At 50.7% G+C, this 22,831-nt stretch overlaps 1 protein-coding gene across 1 annotated transcript; it reads left to right on the top strand.

Moving 5' to 3' along the window:
- Nucleotides 1-15,216: 15,216 nt before the first annotated feature.
- Nucleotides 15,217-21,032, top strand: DDX20 (DEAD-box helicase 20). Its single transcript, XM_054395814.1, has 11 exons — nt 15,217-15,415; nt 15,502-15,596; nt 15,792-15,960; nt 16,239-16,353; nt 16,441-16,583; nt 17,581-17,719; nt 18,055-18,113; nt 18,332-18,414; nt 18,758-18,863; nt 18,955-19,056; nt 19,750-21,032. Exons 1-11 carry the CDS (start codon nt 15,217-15,219, stop codon nt 20,829-20,831), a joined length of 2,292 nt encoding a protein of 763 aa, XP_054251789.1. The 3' UTR covers nt 20,832-21,032.
- Nucleotides 21,033-22,831: the final 1,799 nt, after the last annotated feature.

Below are 22,831 nucleotides of genomic sequence, written 5' to 3'. Positions count from 1 at the left end.
AATCTGTCCCCCATGGCCTCACCAGTCCCCAGCTGGGTAAGAAGTGATTTATTCTTAGGACAGAAGAGCCTGGAAAGCCCAGTCCCAGGGCATGGCCACTGATGTGGCTGTGTTTAACCAGCACCAATCCCTGTGTCCAAGCCTGTGGAGGTAATGCCATCTGCAGTGTGAGGCACAGAAATGAAATTCCTCTCTGCTAATCCCCCAGCAAGACAATTCTTGTTCAATCTCATCTTTCAGCTGAGATAACATTCTGCTAGCAGACATCATATTTCTGTGCCTCAGAAGGCTGGCTGCAGGCTCCCAACCCGGCTGATAAAAGTCAAGAGGAGTTTTGGGATGGGGGATTCATGGTGCCAAGGGCAGATTCACCAGCTCAGGGGCACTTCAAACAGCTGCCAGGTGAAGGACAGAAAGAGGAGTGGAGAAGTGCCACTTTTGGTCCCTGCTGTACACAAAAACCCAGAGATGTGGACAGGCTGGAAAGCATCCAGAGAAGGGCCATGAGAATGTTCAGAGGCCTGGCAGCTCTGCCATGTGAGGACAGGCTGACAGAGCTGGGTTTGTTCAGCCTTGGGAAGAGGAGGCTCAGGGCAAACCTTATTATCATGGACTAGGACATAAAGGGTGGCTACCAGGAGGATGGAGACTCCCTTTGCACAGAGTCCTATGGAAAAGGTGATGGGGACAAGTGGGTGATGGGGAGATTCCCATTGGAATCCAGAAGAAAATTTTTCCCCATAAGAAGAGTCAGAGATTGGAGTCATCTCCCAAGGGAAGCAGTGGAGTCCCCTACACTGGACAATTCTCAGACTCAGCTTGCCAGGCTGCTGGACCAGCTCAGTTCAACTCCACCATCACCTAGAAAGGTTGGAAGAGATGATCCTTGGGGTCCCTTCCAAGCTGGCACTCTGTGAACTTACTGCAGGCCTACAAACCAGCACTGCACATTCTCACAAACCACTCTGCAACCATAAATCTCCAGGGTTTTTCCAGAGGAGGTGCACAAGGTCCTCCTGTATTTGCTACACACAGAGCGAGGTGCAGAGAGCTGGCACAGCTCCTCCGAAGCTGCTCCAGAGGCTGGTGTCAGGATGAGGATCCTGGAACAGCCACCAGCTGCCAGCAGAGCTGCCCCCATCCCACGGGGATGAATGGCTGTGTCAGCTGAGGCTCTCCTGGCTCGGAAGCATTTGCCTGTGGAAGCTTCTGAATGAATTCCAATCAAAGGGACACCACACATGCCAGCAACGATCAGCTTACAATGGAAAACATGCACCAGGGAGAGCAGAGCTCCCATTGACTGCAAGGGGTCAGATTCAGCCCTGGCAGCCCTGGCAGAGCTTTTCCGGAGGTGAGGACCGGTGTGAGCACGCCCAGAGCCACGCTCACCCACGACTTGCCTGGCAAAGCCAAGAGTGATCTCAGTGCAGAGCTGTGTTGAAATGCTGGGGCACAGCAGCAGCCCCAGCCAAGCACACGACTACCGCAAGAGCAATGCACAAAGCAGGAGGAAGAAAAATGGGAGCTGGAATGCTCAAATCCCACCCTGGTGGAGGATAGAGTTGCACTTGGGGATAACTCTTCCTTGGGAACAGGGAGATGTGCCAACATCTGCTCTCTTCTGAGAACATCCTATCCTCTAAACAGCCCAAGCACTTTGAGACAGATGAAACCTCTGACAGCTAGTGGCCCTGAGCTCAGGTGGCACACTGGTCAGCTCAGCAAGCCTAGCTCCTCAGAGGGCAGCTTTGCAGAACTTCCCTGCAGAACTTCCCTGCAGAACACCTGCTCAGAGTCCCTCCCACCCAGCCAGAGCTGCTCCCTGCACATTGTGCACACCACAGTGCCTCTAAATTTGCAGTGGTGCCCTAGAACTGGGCTCCCTTTTAGCTGCACAGGGGGTGGCTCATTGCCTCCATCTGGCCAAGTCCTTCTCACCATTCCTGCTGCATGACTCTTGGTTCTGGTGCATTTTCTGTCTGCAGGCATGACCTGCCCAGTAATGAAGAATGTGGAAAAGCAGCAGGGTCAAGAGGTTCAGTTCCCACTCACCACTCAATGCAGATGGTCCCAGCTGTCTATGGTGCTGCCTGCTGCCCTTTAGAGAAACATCAATCTGCTCTAGTTCCAGCCTATCTGGAAAGTATTGATTTTTAAAGCTGTTGTTGCTCAGGATATCAGTTATGGTTGTTTTCATTGCTCTCTACAACCTCATTTCTCTCTACACCTCCCTGCAAGGAGGCTGGAGTGAGGTGGGGGTTGGACTCTTCTCCCTACCATCAGGGAATGAGAAGAAATGGCCTGAAATTGTGGCAGGGGAGGTTTAGATTGGAGATGAGGAAAAATTTCTATGCTGCAAGAGTGGTCAGGGATTGGAAGAGGCTGCCCAGGCAGGTGGTGGAGTCACCATACCTAGAGGGGCTCAAAAAACATGTGGACATGGCACTTTGGGACATGGTTTGATGGCCATGGTAGTGTTAGGTTGATGATCTTCTTAGAGGTCTCTTCCAACCAAAAAATTCCATGATTCTATGTTCAATGCAGTCCTACCCTCTGCTGAATGCAACCTGCAGTTCATGAAGCTGCTGCTGCAAGGGGTTGTTTCTGATGGATGCTGTAAATCTAGCTGTCACCCCAGGGCTGTTCTGGCATGCCTGTGCTCACAGCTCCCACACTGTGCTCTGGTAGCCTGGGAAGCTGCTGTTAAAGTCAGTTTTTAACTTTTAGTGGTGGGGTGGGATTTACACACAAAACTCTGTGCTTCTGATTCCTAAGGCTTAGGAAGTTTATGCTAAGGATGCTCTTGTGAAAGTGACTCCTCCTTTGGACCCATCTCACCTTCCAATGACTTTAAAAGACCTCCCAGGTTACACTGCACACATCCTGGTTCAGGATTTGCTTTGCACCCATCACACCCAGCTCCAGCACACCAGGGACTTGCAGTTCCCTTCGGTTTAATTCCTCCTTCAGCTCCTCTGTTTGCCAGGGGATCACTGGTGACACTGGCAGATTCCATGTCACTGTTTGCTGCCAGGCATTGTCAGGGCAAAGTGCCGCTGCCCAAACCCATGGTTCATAGAATCATTAAGGTTGGAAAAGCTTAAGATCAGGGAGTCCAACCATCAGCCCAACATGATCACTAAACCATGTCCCCAAGTGCCATGTCTACAGTTTTTTTGAGCCCCTCCAGGGATGGTGACTCCACCACCTCCCTCAGCAGCCTGTTCCAAGCATTCCTTGCCACTCTTGCAGGGAAAAAATTGTTCCTGAGATCCAACCTGAACCTCCCCTGGTACAATTTGAGGCCATTTCCTCATTCTATCACTAGTACTTGAGAAAAGAGACCAAAAGCTTCCTTTCAGGTAGCTGTAGAGTCCACTCTGCAGCTCACAGCTACCTCCAGGCAGCTACCTCCAGTGCATCCGGACCCTGCCCTGGCACAGCTCCCTGCCCTGGCACAGCTCCCTGCCCTGGCACTGCTCTAAATTCGGGTGTCTCTTGTCATGACTCAAACGCTGTTCCTGCACCGGGGGCAGGGTGGCAATGCCGCCTGTAAACCCATTCGGCACGACTCCGGTTTGCACAAACATCACCATCCCTCCCATGAAGCCCCACAGCGGGAAGCTTCTGTGCAACTTCACCCACCCGTGTCTGCCCTGCCTCGTTCTCCCCTTTTGTTCTCCCTCCGTCTCTGTCTGAACCCCCGCAGCGCTCCCCAGCCCTGCCCGGTGCTGGAGCCCCGTTCTGGGACGTGTCGGTTCTTCCACCCCCCCGTTGCGAGCCCCGTGTACCGGCAGCTCCCGGGGCCGGCGGACAAGCCCCGGCAAGTCGAGCGGGTGAGGTTTAGGGCTGTGCGGGCTTGGGAGGCGCGGGAGTTGATGACAATGGGTCCCTGCTCCCGCAGAAGTATTCCCGAGCTATGGAAGTGGCAGGCGCTCGCTCCCTTCGCATCGCTTTGGTTGCCTTGAACTTGCTCTCGTCAGAGACCTCTGCAGATGTCTCTGATTTCTGATCTTTGCAGGCATCTTCTCCCTAACCCCCCCGCACACCCCTTGACACCCTCCCCGCGCCCAGCACCGTGTTTCTCTCCCGCAAGCTACCGCACCGGTGCCCCCCGAGCAGCCCAAACCCCCGGGCAGGGTCGGTTGGATGCAACCGGGACCCCTACCCCCCCTTGCCCCGCCGCTCCCGTCCCGCCGTTCCCCCAGCTGAGGGCTCCGGGCACCGCCACGGCGGGACGAGCCCCGGGTGTGCGGGGACCCCCCCGTCTCTGCCGCCCCCTTACCAGCTCCTGCCTGAGCCGCCGCAGGTGCTGGTCCATGGCCCGGCTCAGCGCGGCCCTGCCATGCCAGCTCCGCCCGCCCGGGGAGGGGACGGCAGCCGGGCGGGGGACCGGGGGGAGCCGGGGGCGGCACCCGAGGGGGGGCAGAGCCCAGCCCAGCTCGGGCAGGGCCAGGGAGGAGGGGGCCGGTGCGGAGCGGGGTGGCGGAGCGGCTGATGAGAGCGGTTGAGAGGGGAAGGGGGCGGCCGCTGCCTCCCACCCCGGGCAGGGGAGTCCCGGTTGAAGGCGGCAGGCGAGGAGAACGTTCCTGAAGCGGTGCTGGAGCCGAGGCAGTGCTCGGTGCAGCCGGGACCGCGGGAGGAGGTGCGGAGAAGTTGGAGGGTTGTGTTTGTTGTGGCCGAGATGCTGCGCGGGGACGTGCGGGGAGCGGAGCGCCCCGGGGATTAACCGGCGTGGCCTCAATCACGGCAACGAGCGGAGCCCTGCCCTGCGGGATTCCCCGCTCGGCTCTGCCCTGGGGCTGGGATGCTGCGGGATGGTTCGTTCCTGGGCCAGCCGTGCTTTGTCACCCCGGGAGATGTGCCAGCTCGCCCCTGGCTGGTGGCAGGACCGCACGCAGTGACCTTCACCCATGGCCATGCCGCTAGCAAACAGCCCTCGTCGAGCAGCACAGGGTTAGAGAGCTGCAAGGAAGAGGCGTTGGAAATCCTTAGCGTGGATTTACGTCCAGAGCAGAAGCAGTTTTGTCCTGGCTGAGGTCCACAAACAGTGTCTGGGCTGAGAGAAGCCTGTGCACAGGGGGAGAAACTGGAATCTCCCTGGACCTGAGGGATATTCAAAGAATCAGAATGGTTTGGGTTGGAAGGGCCCTCAAAGATCATCCAGTTCCAACCCCCTGCCATGGGCAGGGACACCTCCCACCAGCCCAGGTTGCTCAAGGCCTCATTCAACCTGGCCTTGAACACCCCCAGGTAGGGGACATTCATCACCTCCCTGGGCAACCTGTTCCAGTGTCTCCCCACACTCACTCTAAAGAATTTCTTCTTAATCTCCAGTCTCAATCTCTCCTCTTCCAGCTCAAAGCCATTGCCTCTCTTCCTGGCACGCCCAGCTCTTGTCAAAAGTCCCTCCCCAGCTCTCCTGTAGCCCCCTTCAGGTACTGGAAGGCTGCTCTAAGGTCTCCCTGGAGCCTTCTCCAGGCTGAACAGCTCCAGCAGTTCGATGTCCTTATGCTGTCCCTGCTCTCCTCTCAGGGCAGGTTTGTTTATCTTTTTTCCCTTTGCTTTTGCTTGTCACCACAGGAAACCAGACAGATGGACAGAAGAGCCAGGAAAAGACAGAAGCACTTTGGTATCATCAGGCTTTATAAGTGCACTGAATCTGGAAGGATTTGAGGTTTTTCAGCATCCCTCATTTCTGTATTTTTTTTTTTATTCTCAGCTGATGTGCACAACATTGTTCAGCCTCTAAATGCTGATGGATTGGCCAGGTTTGTCCAAATCCTTCTGCAGTGGGCAAGAGCTTAACAAGAGGAAGAATATTACTTTCTGTGTTCACATTGGGGGTGAAAAAAAAAAAATTACTTGCTTCTTCCTGTAAAGTTGAGTGGTGAGAAAGGCTGTCTAGAGTCTGTGCTTTCCCAGCTCATAGATTTTGGTTGGTTTGCTGGTGGAAATCAGCCTTGGAAAGCTGACCCTTTGTGTCACCCTAAGAAATCAGTGATCTGCCCTTTCATGTGCCTTTGGGAAACACTCCAGAGGGAGCAATTAATGTTCTTCCCATCATCTCTTTTATTGCTGGTTCAATTTCCTGACTTTTAGCTCATTGCAGAGTTTACATTTCCTATCTGTTAAGGAAGCATGAAAACTGCATCACTCTGGAGAAGGTGGGGCAGTAAAGATATGAATGTGGTACAGAAATGACCTTATTAACAAATTAATCACTTCCAACAGGGGGATGCTGTGATGGGAATGGGAGACCAGCCAGGCCTGAGGCTTCCTTAGAGTCAAAGCCAACTTAGCCCTGCTATCATTTTTCTCTTGAAATCTGCTGGATTTGTTGGCCAGCTGGTGGTTCCCCACCGTCCAGGGTCGGGCTCTGTCTGTCCCCAGCCTACCCAAGCATATCAAGTATCATATGGCAGGCCTGAACAGCCAGGCAGTGGTAAAGAATCAAAGGGATGGCACCCTGTGGGGAGTACAGCCTGGACTGCCAGCCCCCAGCAGTTATTAGCAGAGCAGGGAATGACCAAACTTCCCTTTCCTCCCTCTGTGCCCCAGACGTGGATCTGTGTCCAAGAACAGCCTCAGCCTGAGTCCAGGTTTCTGTGTTGCTTGGGTAGCTCAAGCCCTTTCTTTCTTTTTTGCTCCTGGTACCATGGTTTTGCAATTTATTCTCTCAGTTCTGTCAAGTATGAGGTGGGCACAACTTCTTCCCCTGTAGCATGGCACCAAAGCTAACATCACAGCAAGGTGCTCCTCACCCTTGTAATACCTGGACTGGGTTTGAGCTGAAAACTGATTGTGAGCTGAACTCACCCAAGCCAGCTTTGAACAGTGATATTTTGGGGGTATTTTTGTGCATTTGGGAGGGAATAGACTTAAGAGTAGGCATCAAGAGGGAATGATTGATGTTCTCCTGGGCTTACCATGTGCACTGCTGGTGAGCACTGTGGCTTGGGCACCTTGAGAAACTGCATGGAATCAGACCAGGAGTTTTCCCAGCTACAGGATTGCTGCCCCTAATGTTTTCTTTGCAATGCTGTGGGTTGTTTTTAAAATCCTGTTGTTCCTGGACTTGTTTTAACTGATGCTTTTCACAGTGCTTTGACTAATCCAAATCAAAAGAGACACAGGGTTGTTTGAAGCATCAAATCTAAGTTAAACAACATTCATTTCCCAGCACATCTAAGCATGCAGGAGGCCAGCTGCACGTGTTCATGGCAACTGGCAGATGCTGTGTCCCAGAAAGCTCCTGGAACACTTGCAAGACACTGAACTGTGTGATCTGCTGGCAGATGAAGAGGCAGAGCAGAATTTTTAGCCTCTTTAGGGTCATCTTTTTGATCCTGTTTTCAGCCTCTGGGGCTGCTCCTGTCCCATGAGGCTGATAAAGCAGTTCAGGAGCACAGCATAAGGAAGAGACCAGAATATTAATGTGCTCCAAACTCCTGGGAACTTCTGAGAGAAGAGCAAAATCTGCTTTCCTCAAGTAGGATTTCCCTACTAAGCAACATTTAGACAACTGGTTCAAAGCAGCAGCAGCCCCACTTCCACGCCAGGCCCTGCACTCCTCCTTCTCTGCCTTGGTGCAAACCATGAGCAGATGGTGCAGTGCAGTGGGAAAAAAAAAAAAAAAATCAGGTCTCCAAGAACACAGAGAGCTGAGGATACAACACCCTCCAGCATTAAAAAAAAAAAAAAAAAAAAAAAGCTACATGGCTTATTTCAGGAGAAAATGAAAACCACAGATCCTTGGGCTAAAATAAACCCAAACCCCAGGCTGTGCCTTCCGAGTAGTGCATCCCACTGGCATGAAGTGCCTTGTTCCTTCCCATCTGAGCAAGCATCCATCCCTGCACAGCTGAAAGCTGAGCTCATTTGTTGTCTTTCAGTTCATTGATCTGGTTTCTCAGGGCTCACATGTGACTCTTCTTTGCTGAACCACCAAGCGTGGTTATGGCTGATTCCTGGATTTTTGGTTTGGTTTTGTTTTTTTGGACTTGCTTTCACACTGCAAGGCAAAAACCTTTTAAGAAATCTCTTCCCACTGAAGTGACCTGAATTGCATCACCTTTGTTTAAATTCACTGGGGCATAACCAGCCAGCCCAAAGAGGTAAGAATGGGAGGGCAAAACTTTCCTTCTGGTTTTATATTTGTGCAGCAAGAGATAAAAAAAACTACCCCTGAAAATGTGACCACTTCTTCCATTAAGCCTCATTTATTGTCTGTGCTCTCTGCATTTGTGGCCTTTAAAGTTCCTGACTTGCCCTTATCTCAAAAGCAAAACTTTTAACTTTGCTCCAGCCGAATTCCAGCTCCTGATGTTCCTCTGCTTGCACTGGAGTGCCAGGAATAAGCACCCAGGTAGGGAAATAACTGAAGGGGACCTACAGATAGGCTGGGGAGGGACTGTTTAGGAGGATTTGTAGGGATAGGACAAGGGGCAATGGTTTGGAACTGGAGCAGGGCAGATGTAGGTTGGACATCAGGAGGAAGTTCTGCACAATGAGAGTGGTGGAACACTGGAACAGGTTGCCCAGGGCTGTGGTCGAGGCCCCATCCCTGGAGACATTCAAGATCAGACTGGATGTGGCCCTGGGCAGCCTGATCTAGTTGGGGGTGTAGCTGCTGAGTGCAGGGGGGGTGGCCAAGATGACCTTTGAGGGTCCCTCCCAAGCCATTGCAATCTGTGAAATCCTTGTGCCTTCCCTGTGCTGTCTTGTGCTGAAGAACATTGGATTACAGCTCGGCTGGCTGCCTTTTGGTGACCTAGATCCTGCTCATAGGAGCTGACAAATAATTTAGCAAATTGTGGTATCAAAATATAGCTAAGATTAAAATGAGCTGATATTTTTTTATCTGGAGGGGAAAAGGCAGAAGTGAGCTGCTGGCTTTTCTCCCTGGTGTACTGGAAATAGCTGCTCTAAGCTGATACCCTGAGCTCTGCTTGCTGTTTGTCTGCAGCTGCATCTGCACATGGATCTACTCTGCCCTGCTGAGGCCACATCTGGACTACTGGGTCCAGTTCTGGGCTCCCCAGTTCAAGAGGGACAGGGACTTGCTGGAGAGGGTACAGCAAAGGGCTGCAAAGATGCTGAGGGGCCTGGAACAGCTCTGTGATGAGGAAAGGCTGAGAGAATTGGGGCTTTTTAGCCTGGAGAAGAGGAGGCTGAGGGGGGTTCTCATCAGTGCTGATCAATACTTAAAGGGTGGGTGGCAGGAGGATGGGGCCAGGCTTTTCTCAGTGGTGCCCAGTGACAGGGCAAGAGGTACAGAATTGAACATAGGAAGTTCTAAACATGAGGAGGAACTTCTTTAAGGGTGGTGGAGTCCTGGAGCAGGCTGCCCAGAGAGGTGGTAGAGTCTCCATCTCTGGAGAAATTCAAAACCCACCTGGAGGTGTTCCTGTGTGACCTTCTCTAGGTGATCCTGCTTTGGCAGGAGGGTTGGACTTGATGATCTCCAGAGGTCCCTTCCAACCCCTACTATTCTGTGATTCTGTGAATTCTTCTTGAAGGATGTGCCTGACAAGGAACCAAACCCATTCATCAGAAGGGCACTGAAATGAGGGCACTGAAATGAGGGCACTGTAAGACCCCTCAGCATCATTATTATTTATAACAACTCTGTGCTTGAGGCTTGCTGGAAAAAAATCTTGGCCTTTGCCAATTACTAAAGCAACAAAGAAGATTCTGCTGCCCAGAGAGATACTGCTGGTTGGTTAAGTCATCACCCAGCTTTATTCTTCAAAGGGAAATGAATGTGCAGGGTGTTTGGGGTCAGGTTTTGGTGGTGAATATGAAGTCACTGTCTGTGCCAGCATCAATGGCCCTTTCTCTGGGCTCTGAGTTACTGTACAGAGGGCAAGCAGAGTTTCCATGGCAGTGTCAACACAAACCACGCTCCCAGGAGTGAGTCACACGTGCAGCAGAGAAGGGAGAAAGTTCACTGTCTTCATCTGAGCACATCTGGGAGAGGAGGATGAGATTGCCTCACTTGAAAAGTATTTTATAAATACTCTGTAAAGCAGAGTTCTGAATAATTCCACGTCTGGGCAGAGAGGAAAGGCAAATCCTTGGAAGCTAAAGGAATGAGGCAGGTGCTTGTTTACAGTAGCACTCTGCAAATCTACCATGAATGTGTTCTTAAAAGCTGTGCACAACCCAAGCTCTCTGGAAGCCACCACGAATCACAGAATCAGAGAATGGCTTAGGTTGGAAGGGACCTCAGAAATCATCTACTTCAACCTCCCTGCCATGGGCACAGGGACACCTCTCAGCTGCTCAAGGCCTCATCCAACCTGGCCTTGAATACCTTCAGGGAGGAGGCATCCACAACCTCCCTGGGCAGTCTGTTTCAGAGTCTCACCACCCTTGTGCTAAATAACTTCTTCCTAAGATCAACTCTAAACTTGATCTCCCTCTTCAAACTGTTCCCCCTTGTTCTGTCTCTGGATGCCCTGATGAAAAGTCCCTCTGCAGCCTTCCTGTAGGATCCCTTCATGTGCTGGAAGGCAGCTCTGAGGTCCCCCTGGAGCCTTCTCCAGGCTGAACAACCCCAGCTCCCTCAGCCTATCCTCATTACAGAGGATCATCCATGAGCAGTTTATCTCAGCCTTTCAAAGAGTTACAGCAAGAATTCTATTGTCCTGGATAAGAAGTTCCACAAAAAGAAGAGGTGGATAAATCTGTGGTGACTGCATACTGCTCCTTGCTTCTTAGTAATGAGTGGTAGGATGAGAGGAGATGGCCTCAGGTTGTACCAGAGGAGGTTTAGGTTGGATATTAGAAGGAAATTCTTCACTGAAAGGGTTCTCAAACACTGGAGCAGGGAGGTGGTTGAATCTGCATCCCTGGAGGTGCTGAAAAGAGGCAGAGGTGTGGTGCTGAGGGATCAGCCTTGGTAGAGTTAGAGAATGGTTGGAGTTAGGAGGAATTAGAGAATCATTGGATCTTAGGGTTCTTTTCCAACCAGAGCAATTCTGTGATTCTACCAGTAGCAGGTACTGATCAGAAGCTCCTTTGCCTTGCATGTGTCAGCCAGGGGACACATCCAGAGTGTGATACCAGCCTTGCCTTTGCTGCTCAGAGTTTGGTGACAAGTGCTCTACACTCTGAAATGGCAAGAACCTGACCTGGAGCATCAGCAGCATGCACCTCCCAGGTGTGCAGTAATATCATTTATCCAAGCTGGCACATGGAGGAAAATGAGTCCTGGATGGAGTTAAAATCAAATCTGTAATGTGCACTTTGTAACAGGGACAAAAAAACCCTGGGGGAATGAAACATGCAGTGGGTGGATGTAGGAGCAGAAGTTTTCCCTACTAAGGCTCTCCTTGTAAGACCCAGAACCTAGAGGCTGTTTTCTGAGCCCAGCCTAGAGAGTTTCTATCCCTTCCTAAGAGCCAGGTATATTTTTATTTAATGTAACAGCTCAGGAGGAGGTCTTCTTTTCCTCACACAAATCCTTTCCCAGGACCCATTCTGCCTGCAGAGTATCCAGCTGAATTGTCAAGATCTCCAAAGGCTGCTGAGAGCAGGAATGCTTCCTTTGGATCTTGCTGCAAGCAAAAGCACAGCAATGTCATGGGGAAGCTGCAGATTTCCTCTTGGCTGGGCTGCCATGTGAAGGTCACCAATGTGAATTCAGTGCTTGAGAGCCACTGAGGTAAAATGAGGCCTGAAGGGTGAGGGCTGCTATTTATACACTGCCCCACAGAGGGTTTAAAACAAAGGTAGCATGGCTGGCAGTTAAGATCTTCTATGGGAACAAGAGTTTAGAAACAAAACTGAGAGAGCTGCAGGAGCTTGACCTAAATGGCAGCCCCATCAATAAGGGCCAAAACCAAAGGGAGGGGAACAATCAGTCTGCCAGGCACGGTGTTGGGAGACATTGGGATGGTTTGGAATCCATCCCTCCAGCAGCTGATGGAAAATGAAATACCTCCAAAGAGCAGCAGCAGCAGCAGCATCCTGAATGAGGGGGATGTGTCTGAATGTCTCATTAACAACATGCCACAGAGGATGAGGTCTGCCTCCAGACGTGCTCTCGACCTCAGGGGAGAGAAGGAATAGGTGAGAAAAATAAAGACAGGGAGCAGTTGGTCGTGGTGGTTGATTTGGGCTGTTCTCTGCCCTTCCCCCATGGGAACAGTCACTTCTGACTGCTCTTCCTTGTCTGTTTAAATCACATCAATTTAAAGGGGTTACAGGAGGCTGCATTTAATCACAGGTTGGTTATGTCCAGGTGTCTTTGGCTGTCTCCTTTCCCAGATTTATCTAGAGGTAATTATCTCATGGTGGAGCCTCGTTTCCCCTTGAGGACCAAGGAGAATATCTACTTAAAAATTTAAGAAATAATTGGAACCAACAGAATGTGTGTAGATGGCTGTCCTGGTACCTCTGCTCTGGGGCACACTTCTTGTCCCTACTATCTGGGCTGTGTTGGAACAAGTCCAGAGGAGGACACCCAGATGATCAGGCTGAGGGAGCTGGGGGTGTTCAGCCTGGAGAAGAGAAGACTCCAGGGGGACCTTAGAGCTGCCTTCCAGTACCTGAAGGGATCCCCCAGGAAGGCTGCAGAGGGACTTTTCATCAGGGTGTCTAGAGACAGGACAAGGGGAAATGGTCTGAAGATGAGGGAGGGCAGAGTTAGAGTTGATCTTAGGAAGAAGTTCTTCAGTGTGAGGGTGGTGAGACTCTGGAACAGGCTGCCCATGGAGGTTGTGGATGCCTCCTCCCTGGGGATGTTCAAAGCCAGGTTGGATGAGGCCTTGGGCAGCCTAAGTCTGATTTAGAGGTGTCCCTGCCCATGGCAGGGGTTTTGTAACAGATGACCTCTGAGGCCCCTTCCAACCTAAGCCATTCTCTGATTCTATGGCAGAGGTAAACGCTCAAAGCTGGAACTGCTCTGCTGTGTCCTCTCTTGGGGTGGTGCTCAGACATTGACATGAAAATCTCCTAATACTAAAAAGTAACAACTGAATGGAACCTGACAGCCTTGTCCTCCCCCACCAGGAATATAAACATGAAGAATTTCCAAGGCATGACAAAGCCCTGTGGTACCCCCAAGCCATTAAAATTCATTTAGGCTGCTTAGCAATGGAAGAATAATGACACAGTGAATGTGCTTGTACAGTAGAAGCCACTGTTGAGATTTTCCAAATCCCACTGCAATGAATTGAAGCTGCATGTCCAGGGCCTCTGGACTGCTCTGACAATAAAAGCTGATATGCATAAAACCACCCACATGATTTAAAGTAAGTGCTCTACAGAGGGTAGTAAGTAATGCACATACAACAGATTAACACACTTGGCCTTTGCTGAGGGGAATGCTCTGCTATTAATTTTGCCTCCTACCCTGCCTTTTAAATCTTGTTTCCCTGTGTGGTACAGATGTGTCCCAGACAGGGTTTTAATGGGAGACTCATTTCTAGCATCAGGATGGTGGAAGAAAGGGGTCAGGACAAGATGTCCCTACTGTTTCATTACAGTGGGACACCTGAGAGATCAGTGGGGACTGGCTAACTTGATCCATTTTGTTATTCTCATCCTCTTTTTGTCCTCCCCACCCTCTTTTTGTCCTCCCCACCCTCTTTTTGTCCTCCCCACCCTCTTTTTGTCCTCTTCATCCTCTTTTTGCCATTCTCATCCTCTTCTTGTCCTCCCCATCCCCTTTTGTCCTCCCCACCTGCTTTTTGTCCTCCCCACCCTCTTTTTGTCCTCCCCATGCTCTTTTGTCTTCCTCACTCTCTTTTTGTCCTCTTCATCCTCTTTTTGTCATTCTCATCCTTTTTTCGTCCTCCCCATCCCATTTTTGTCCTCCCCACTCTCTTTTGTCTTCCTCACCCTCTTTTTGTCCTCCCCATCCTCTTTTTGTCCTCCCCGCCCTCTTTTGTCCTCCTCACTCTCTTTTGTCCTCCTCACCTTCCTTTTGTCTTCTTCATCCTCTTTTTGTCATTCTTATCCTTTTTGTCCTCCCCACCCTCTTTTTGTCCTCCTCAACCTGTTTTTGTCCTCCTCACCCTCTTTTTGTCCTCTCCATCCTTGTTTTGTCCTCCTCAACCTCTTTATGTCCTCCTCACCCTCTTTTTGTCCTCTCCATCCTCTTTTTGTCCTCCTCACCCTCTTTATGTCCTCCTCACCCTCTTTATGTCCTCTCCATCCTCTTTTTGTCCTCCTCAACCTCTTTATGTCCTCTCCATCCTCTCTTTGTCCTCCTCAACCTGTTTTTGTCCTCCTCAACATCTTTCTGTTCTCATCACCCTCTTTTTGTCTTCCTCACCCTCTTTTTTTCCCCTCCCCATCCACATTTTGTCCTCCTCATCCTCTTTTTGTGCTCCTCATCCTCTTTTTGTCCTCCTCATCCTCTTTTTGTCCTCCTCATCCTCTTTTTGTGCGTCTCATCCTCTTTTTCTGCTTCTCATCCTCTTTTTGTGCTCCTCATCCTCTTTTGAAGCCTTCTCCACCATTCCTTTGCTGACTCCTTCCTTCCCTCTCACAACTCCTTCTTTCTCTCTGCTTGTTCTTTGCTAACCATTCCCTCCTGCTGCTGGCCAGGTGCCTGCTCTCAACCCTGCCCTGGGTGCCATGCCCTGAGCCCAGCTCCTCTCTGTGGTGCAGGTTTGCCTCTTGCTCTGGAATTCATGGCAAAGCCTCCACTCTCACTGTTCCACTTCCATTGTTTTTATCCTCTTTGATTATTGCAAACTTTTGTGCTGTTCATAAGAGGAACGACCCAGAGAAGTCTGAATTTCGTGCTGGTCATCCAACAGACCCAGAGACTTACAAAAGGCTGTGGCAGAGGTTTATCTTTCTCCATCCACAGGGCTGGGGTTGCACAAAACATCATCATCAACTCTTTCTGTGCGGATGAGCGCACCTATGGAGATACGCAGTCGGGAGTCACAGCCTCAGTTATTGGCACAAACGGGAAACGGGGGCTAAAGTTGGTACAAACAACTTAAAACCCCAGGAAACATCCTGCGGCGCTCCGAGCCGCACCCCGAGCCGCACCCCGCAATGCTCAGCCTGCTCTCCCCATCCCTGCCTGCCCCTCCCGGAGCGCTCCCGGCCCCGCCAGTCATCGCAGCGCCCCCTGGCGGCGCAGCACGGCGAGCGGCGCTGTTTGGCTCAGTGCGCCTGCGTGGCGCGTGTTAAATACGTCATAGGCAGGCGACGCCCCCCGCTGCCGCTTCCTTCCCTTCCAAGATGGCGGCGCCCGCGGACTCGCCGCCGCCGCCGAGCGATGGCCGGTTCCGCACGCGCGATGTGCTGATTCCTGGCGGCCCGTCCGACTTCGGGTCGCTGCTGCTGTCGGAGCCGGTGCTGGCCGGGCTGGAGGCGGCCGGGTTCCACAGGCCGTCGCCGGTGCAGCTGAAGGCCATCCCGCTGGGTCGCTGCGGGTTGGGTGAGCGGGCTGGCCGGGCGGGGGGCTGGGCGCGTCGCCGGGGGCACGCTGGGGCCTCTGGTGACCTCTGTGGTGGCTCTTTGCAGATCTCATTGTGCAGGCCAAGTCGGGCACTGGCAAAACCTGCGTGTTTTCCACCATCGCCCTGGACGCGGTGGTGCTGGAGAACCTCGCCACGCAGGTGAGTGCGCACCGGCCCGGTCCGATCCGCCGCCGGTATGCGGAGGGGGCTTTGTGTTTTGAGAGGGAATCGCATTTTCTCTTGGGGAAACCGTATTGTTGCCTCTAACACGTATGAAATCATCGTGATTCGAGGCAGGCCTGTAACGGTCAGAACCACCCTGCAGCTTTCAAGTTTAATCCCTGGCCCTCACAGATTCTGATCTTGGCTCCCACACGAGAGATTGCTGTGCAGATCCATGCCGTGATCACCACTATTGGCATCAAGATGGAAGGCTTGGAATGCCACGTCTTCATTGGAGGGACTCCTCTGAACCAGGACAAAACCAGACTAAAGAAGTGCCACATAGCAGTTGGCTCCCCAGGTATGGGTGGGCTTTGTTTCGTGCTTCAGGAGCTACTTCACAGTGCAGGGATTGATGTTCTTGGAGTCTGGGTTGGGTATTTTATTTGTCAGGAGCAGGGGATAGCCTCAAAGGCAGTGCCTGAGTCACTTAGACCACATGTTTTGAGTGAGGTGATTCTAAATACACCACCTTAGAAAGCCTTCTTAAACAATATTGTTAAAAATGCCAGGATTCATCATTCCAGCCTCTCAATTAGCATTTTCAAAGTTTCTTTTACTGTTTTTGTTCATGTGAAGGTCGAATCAAGCAGCTGATAGAGTTGGACTACCTGAATACAGCCAGCATCAGGCTCTTTATCCTTGATGAAGCAGACAAACTTCTAGAAGAAGGCAGCTTTCAGGAACAAATCAAGTGAGGGGGGGGGGGGAAACCCTGTATCATATCTCCTTATCCATCAGATAAATATTTGTTAGTCATTGCCTTTTCTTTGTCCCACAGCTGGATTTACTCTTCACTACCAGCCAATAAGCAGATGCTTGCTGTCTCAGCTACTTACCCTGAGTCATTGGCTAATGCTTTGACCAGGTACATGAGAGAGCCAACATTTGTGAGGTTGAACCCCACTGACCCAAGCCTCATTGGTAAGTAGGAGTTCATTTATAGTGACACTCCTCTCAGGAGTTTAAGAGTATGCTAAAACCATGGAGTCACAGAATGGGTTGGGTTGGAAGGGACCTTAAAGATCATCCAGTTCCAACCCCCCTGCTATAGGCAGGGACACCTCCCACCAGCCCAGGGTGCTCAAGGCCTCATCCAGCCTGGCCTTGAACACCTGCAGGGAGAGAGCATCCACAACCTCCCTGGGCAACCTGTTCCAGTGTTTCACCACCCTTACTGCAAAGGGTTTCTTCCTAATGTGTATTCTAACTTTAAAGGTACATTTTATTCTTCATCTCCTTCACAGATAAGTTGATTAATTTTTGAAATATTTATTCCCACTGCTGATGTATTCCAAACATCAGTGAGAACTGTAATTTTTCTGTTTCTTTTTCTATCTGTTCCAAACACATTTCAGCCTTTTAAAGGAAAATGTCTCATGGAGGTTCTTTTTTGATATGTGAACACCTCTGCTACGAGGGTGAGGGAGCTGGGGTTGTTCAGCCTGGAGATGAGAAGGCTTCAGGGAGACCTAATAACAGCCTTCCAGTGCCTGAAGTGGGCTTCAAGAAGGCTGCAGGGGGACTGTTTGCAAAAGTCTGTAGTGATAGAATGAGGGCAATGGTTTGAACTGAGAGAAGAGCAGATTGAGATTGGATGTGAGGAACAAGCTCTGTATTATGAGGGTGGTGAAACAGTGCAACAGTTGCCCAGGGAGGTAGTTGAGGCTCCATCCCTTGGAGATACTCAGAGTGGGGCTGGACAAGGCTGTGAGCAACCTGATCTGGTGGAGGATGTCCTGCTGACTGCTGGGGGGTTGAACTGGATGACCTTTGGAGATCTCTTCCAACCCAAACCATTCTGAGTGTTTAAATGTGAGGTCTTTGCTTTAGCTGCAGTGACTGGTGCTGGCAGCAGCATGGCACTGTGTCTGTTTTTATTGGAGGCCTTTAATTTGGTGGTTTTTGCTTTCCCACTCAGGGCTGAAGCAGTATTACAAAATTGTCAGTTCCCATCCACTTCCCCATAAAACATTTGAGGAAAAAACCCAGCACCTGCAGGAGCTGTTCAGCAGGATTCCATTTAATCAAGCCTTGGTCTTCTCAAATCTGCACAGCAGGTAATAAATGGGAAATGAAACCTGTGAAGAGCATGTTCAGAAGTGGTGGTTGTCATGTCCAGTGAGGATGAAACTTACACAGACAATCCTGTAAGGTCTCAGAGCAGTTTGCACAGTCCAGATCTGAAGAATGAAGGAATTCTTTAGCATGAAGGCACCTCAGACATGTTCAGAGCACACTGAGGCCTGGTGTCTTCTTTCTCCATCTGTAAGGCAACTATTGAGGAGATAAAGGTGGAAGTGACACTTTGGGGCTGTGTGGAGCAGGCTGTTGTTAAGTGCCCCATGAGGTTTTAAGACCTGCAGGTTTCAGCTTTCATTGTTTCTTCTGTCAGGGCTCAACATCTGGCTGAGATCCTGACATCCAGAGGCTTTCCTGCTGAGTGCATTTCAGGTAAAGCTGTTGCAGACTTTCTGATGGTGTTGAAATTGTGCATGAATGTGACCTAAAGGAGGAGATTAATCTTGGGTCTGGGTTTGCAAAGCCTCTGGTGAAATAACTTCAGAAGTGCATTTGAACCTTCGTGGGCCTTTAGGGCCTAAGGATTAACTTTTACATCGATGAACTTCCCTGCTTTCAAATTGACTTGTGAATCATTTCTGTGCCTCTAGGCAACATGAATCAGAACCAGAGACTTGATGCTATGGCTAAGCTGAAGCAGTTCCACTGCAGAGTTCTGATCTCCACAGACTTGGTGAGTCAGTGTTGTGCAGCATATCATGGGATGGCTCAGGTCGGAAGGGACCTCGGAGATCATCTACTCCAACCTCTCTGTCATGGACAGGGACACCTCTCAACTAGGCTGCTGCTCCAAGGCTCTACCCCTGGAGATACTCAAGGTCAGGCTGGATAGGACTGGGAGCAACCTGACCTAGGGGAGGATGTCCCAGCTGACTGCAAGGGGGTTGGACTAGATGAGGTCCCATCCAACCCAAACCGTTCTGTGTTGTATTTATTTAAAGATCTCTTCACCCACTCAGTTTTCTGTCCCCTTCTTTCCTTTTTTTTTTTTTTTTTTTCCCCCTCTTTCCTTCAAGACATCTCGTGGAATTGATGCAGAGAAAGTCAATCTGGTGATCAACCTGGATGTGCCTCTGGACTGGGAAACCTACATGCATCGTATCGGCAGGGCTGGGCGCTTCGGTAAGAGCTCAGAACTTGGGGGGGTTCTGGACCTTGCACCAATCCTCCCTGGCCCTCTTGGGGGTAGCCACACTTCTGCTGTCTGTCACAGGAACTTTAGGGCTGGCTGTGACTTTCTGCTGCCGTGGAGAGGAGGAAAACCTGATGATGAAGATTGCTCAGAGGTGTAATCTTCAGCTTCTCCCTCTGCCAGGTATGCTCTGGCCTGTGAATGCAGCTGCTTGTGGTGGTGGTTTTCTGTTCTTCAGAGCTGCAGACAAGTCCCCAGGGAGCTGATGGGGTTTCTGTGCTGGAGTTGCTTTCATTTTGGTACAGCTTCTTCATACTGCATGCCAAGGGCTGCTTCTGTGGCTGCTACAGTTGTAGGAAGTGATAGAAAATGAGCTTAGTTGCATGGCTGTGGGTAGGAGAGGAGCTCTGCATCCAGGTGGTGCTTCAGCACTTAGGGAACTCCTTGAATTTCCAAAACTCCAATGCAGAGCCTTTCTCAGGCTGTAAAATGCAGTAGGAGAAGGAAGGAATAAGATTTGCTACCCTTGCTTTGCCAGAAGCTGCTCTGCAGGTAGTGTAGCATTTATCTTGCAATAATTCTTTTTTTTTTTTTTTTTGCTGTTTAATTAGGATGTGAAAAATAGGTGACAGTGCCAATATAAAAGCCAGGTGCAGTGCTGTTTGTCTTCATCAGCTTCTTGCTGTCTTCCATGAAGAAAATGTTCTGGCTCTGGGTTGCCTTTCAGCACTTGAAGGGGGGGTCAGGTTGTAGCTCTGACTAAATGTGCCTGACATCATTGCTACAGTTGTGCAGAGCTTTGCTTTGATGCTTTTTGGAGTTCCAGAGGGAAGGATGCCCTGACCTGAGTGCCTGCTTTGCTTCCCTTTTGTGCAGAGCCCATCCCTCCTGGACTGATGGATCAGCTGGAAGATGGAGAGGTAGAAGTCAAGCCTGTTACACAAGGAGGTGCTTCAGTAACTTCTGCCACTGTGGGTCTTAGACCAGAGGAACCTGTACTGCAAAAGAGTTTATCAGAGGCACCTCAGCCTCTTTCTGATCTTCCAGGTGACAACTGGAAGCCAGAAAAGCCTCTGAAACAAAAACAGGTTAAAAAATGCACAAATCCTGCAAAGAGAGAGGAAAGGAATAGAAAGCCCCAGACTTCCAGCTGCCCCAGGGAGCAGAGGAGTCAAGTCAGACCTGTGGCCAGAGCAGATGGACAACAAAATGCTCAGGCTGCAGATGAGGAGACCTTAAAAAAAAACCTTCCTAGAATTCCATGCTTGTCTTCTTTCAAAAACCAGCCAAGCAGTCCCTGGAGCTTCTCAGGGTTTGTTGAGGACTATGAGTATTTCATCAAAGAAGGGCTGGAGAGAGAGGTTGAAATTGTAAGAAGTTATTCAGGCCCAGGAGAGCCAAGTGAGCTCCCCAGAAATGGTGATGTGGAGTGGAAAGAGGTGGAGTATAATGCAGAGATGGTAGTGAATGGTGCTGTGTCTGGTGACAGTGACAGCTTGGGCAGTTCCAGGGCATCCTCCAGCAGCAGGGAGAACAACTCCTGCTCTGAGGCCTCTTCAGACACAGAGGAGAGCAATGCTGTTCCCACAGCTCAGCGTGGTCATGCAGGCTTCCATCCTGCACCAGAGAAGCCTCAGGAGCCAGCCCCAGCCCCAAAGCAAAACCAAGTGAAAAAGAAAGTTGTGAGCCAAAATGCCAAATCAAAGAAGAGCCAACCCCCCAGGCCTTCCACCAGGCAGAGGGAGGACAACTGCTCCTGCTGCTCCTGCTGCTCCTGGGATGATGGTGGCCCCTGTGAGGACTGGAGCTACAGAAGCTACTGGAAATCTTACTACCAGGCATGGCAGAGCTACTATGCTGCACTGGCTCACTACAGGAGTTACAGAGAGCTCAGCTGGATGAATGCCTACCACTTCAACAATGTCTACCTTCAGGAGCTGCTCAAAAGTGGTGACTGATTGTGATGGCAACTGAGGATTTGGCAGCTTGGCACAAGGATGGACTGTGGAACCCAGAACTGCTAGTCCACAAGTACCCTGCCAGAGAGACACTGGTTAGGATTGAAGGCAGATGGCTTTTTCCTAAATCCCCTGTATCTAGGTCAAGGTTTTCCATGCGTTCCAGTGATGATGTTACAAGTGGTTGTTAATAAAAGGAAGTGAAAGGCCCCAGGATGGTCAGTTGCAGTCTTTGCAATCCAGAGGAAAAAGAGGACTAGAGAAGGCAGCTACTTAATGTAAGAAGAGGGGGGGGGGAGGGGAATACAAACCAAGCCCAGTTTTATTTGCTTGGTTTGTCCATTTTGAGGACTTTGGGGTGAAGGTGAAGCCACTCTAGGACCCAGTCTGTTTGGAGTTGGAGATCATTCCATATTCCATAACTTTAAACCCCAGGCACTGATCAGACACCAGTTAAGTGGCAGAGTGAATCCTGCATCTCCAGGCCTCTATTGCTGCTTTAAATGCAGTTAATTAACATCACATAAATAACATTTCTATAGCTAGGTGTGTGGCAAGCTGTGCAGTGGAGGATGCTTTAATTAGGGAGAGAGTAAGAAGCAATCCTAATTGGCCTGCCCCTCTGGGTGCAGCAGTATCAGACCTGCCACACTTTATAGGAAAGGCTTAATTAGAAATTCCTGCAAAAACTAATTGGTGGTTCCTGTTTGCCTCCCACTGCTTTGTCTGGAGCTGCCCTAAAGATGGGAGTCCTGGCTGGCTTAGGGGGGTGGGCTCTGGGATGGTGGAGTGCTTTGCTGGCTTTGAAACTTCACCCTCTAGCTCTGTTTGGGGTCAGAGAGAGAAAGTTCTTCATCCTTTGCTTTCTCTCAAAGCTCACCTGAGCAGGCCCAGGCTGGTGGTTTCTTGTTTGTGTTTTGTTTTGTTTTTTTTTTTCTCTTGAGCTTTCTTTTGGTGAAAGCTCTGCTTCCTACTTACTCTGATCTGCATGTCCAAGGAGACTTGCACCCTCAGTGTGAAGTGGATGTCTTGAGGGATGCTTGATTGCTCCCCTTCAGCAGCTTCCAAGTTCATGGTGAGCAGTACCCCAAGCTTTCACTCAGCTTCATAAATCATTCCCTCTGCAAGCCCTATGGTGTCCCTGGCACCACTTCCCCCCCTTGCTGGGGAGTGGTGGCTCTAAACAGAATCACAGAGTGGTAGGGGTTGGAAGGGACCTCCAGAGATTGAGTCCAGGGTCACCCAGGAACACATCCAGAGGGGTTTTGAAAGGCTCCAGAGAAGAAGACTCCACAACCTCTCTGGGGAGCCTGCTCCAGGGCTCCAGCACCCTCACGCTAAAGCGTGTTGAGGTGGAGTTTCCTGGGTTCTAGCTTGTACCCATGGTCCTGTCACAGGGCACCACTGAACAGAGCCTGGCACCTTCATCCTGCACCCACCCTCAGGTCTGTAGAGACATTGATAAGGTCCCCTCAGCCTTCTCTTCTCCAGACTAAACAGCCTCAGGGCTCTCAGTCTTCTCTCCCTGCTGTGCAGGAGAGCTGCAGGACTGATTTAGCTCATTAGTGACAGAGCACAGTGCCCTGGCTTGGTGTCCCCACAGCTGGGGCAGTGGTGGCCTCTGGTGGGTGTCAGCCTCTACTGCAGGAGAGGAGCTGACTGCAGGCTGTGCTGGGCCACTCTGCTCACCCCCTCAGCCAATTTCCCTTTGTTCTTCAAGCACTTCGAAAAGTTTAAACTGCCTCTCAGTGACACTTTCTGACGTGGGTAAGATGAGCTCAGCTCTGCTTGATTTGTGGCTCCACGAGGAGACCCTCCCTGCAAGACTTCGGCCTGAAGGGAGTTGCCAAGATGAGATTTGAGATAATCAAGGCCCAAGATGTGCTCTGTAAATCTCAAATTCCTCAGCAGGAGAAGGAGTTTTCTTTGTGCCTTTTTTTTTTTTTTTGTTTTGTTTTGTTCCCTGCCTCACTCAATTTGTGTCACAAATTGCCCCAGCT

Source organism: Indicator indicator, chromosome 35, assembly GCF_027791375.1.
Source record: "Indicator indicator isolate 239-I01 chromosome 35, UM_Iind_1.1, whole genome shotgun sequence".
Taxonomy (NCBI): Eukaryota; Metazoa; Chordata; class Aves; order Piciformes; family Indicatoridae; genus Indicator; species Indicator indicator.
Note: the sequence above shows the minus strand (reverse complement) of the source record. Positions and strands in the feature narration are given on the sequence as shown.

Coding starts and splice junctions, on each gene's coding strand:
- DDX20 (XM_054395814.1), top strand. CDS start 15,217: ATGGCGGCGCCCGCGGACTCGCCGCCGCCGCCGAGCGATGGCCGGTTC. Junction 15,961..16,238: donor CATAGCAGTTGGCTCCCCAG/GTATGGGTGGGC, acceptor GTTCATGTGAAG/GTCGAATCAAGCAGCTGATA. Junction 19,057..19,749: donor TCAGCTTCTCCCTCTGCCAG/GTATGCTCTGGC, acceptor CCTTTTGTGCAG/AGCCCATCCCTCCTGGACTG.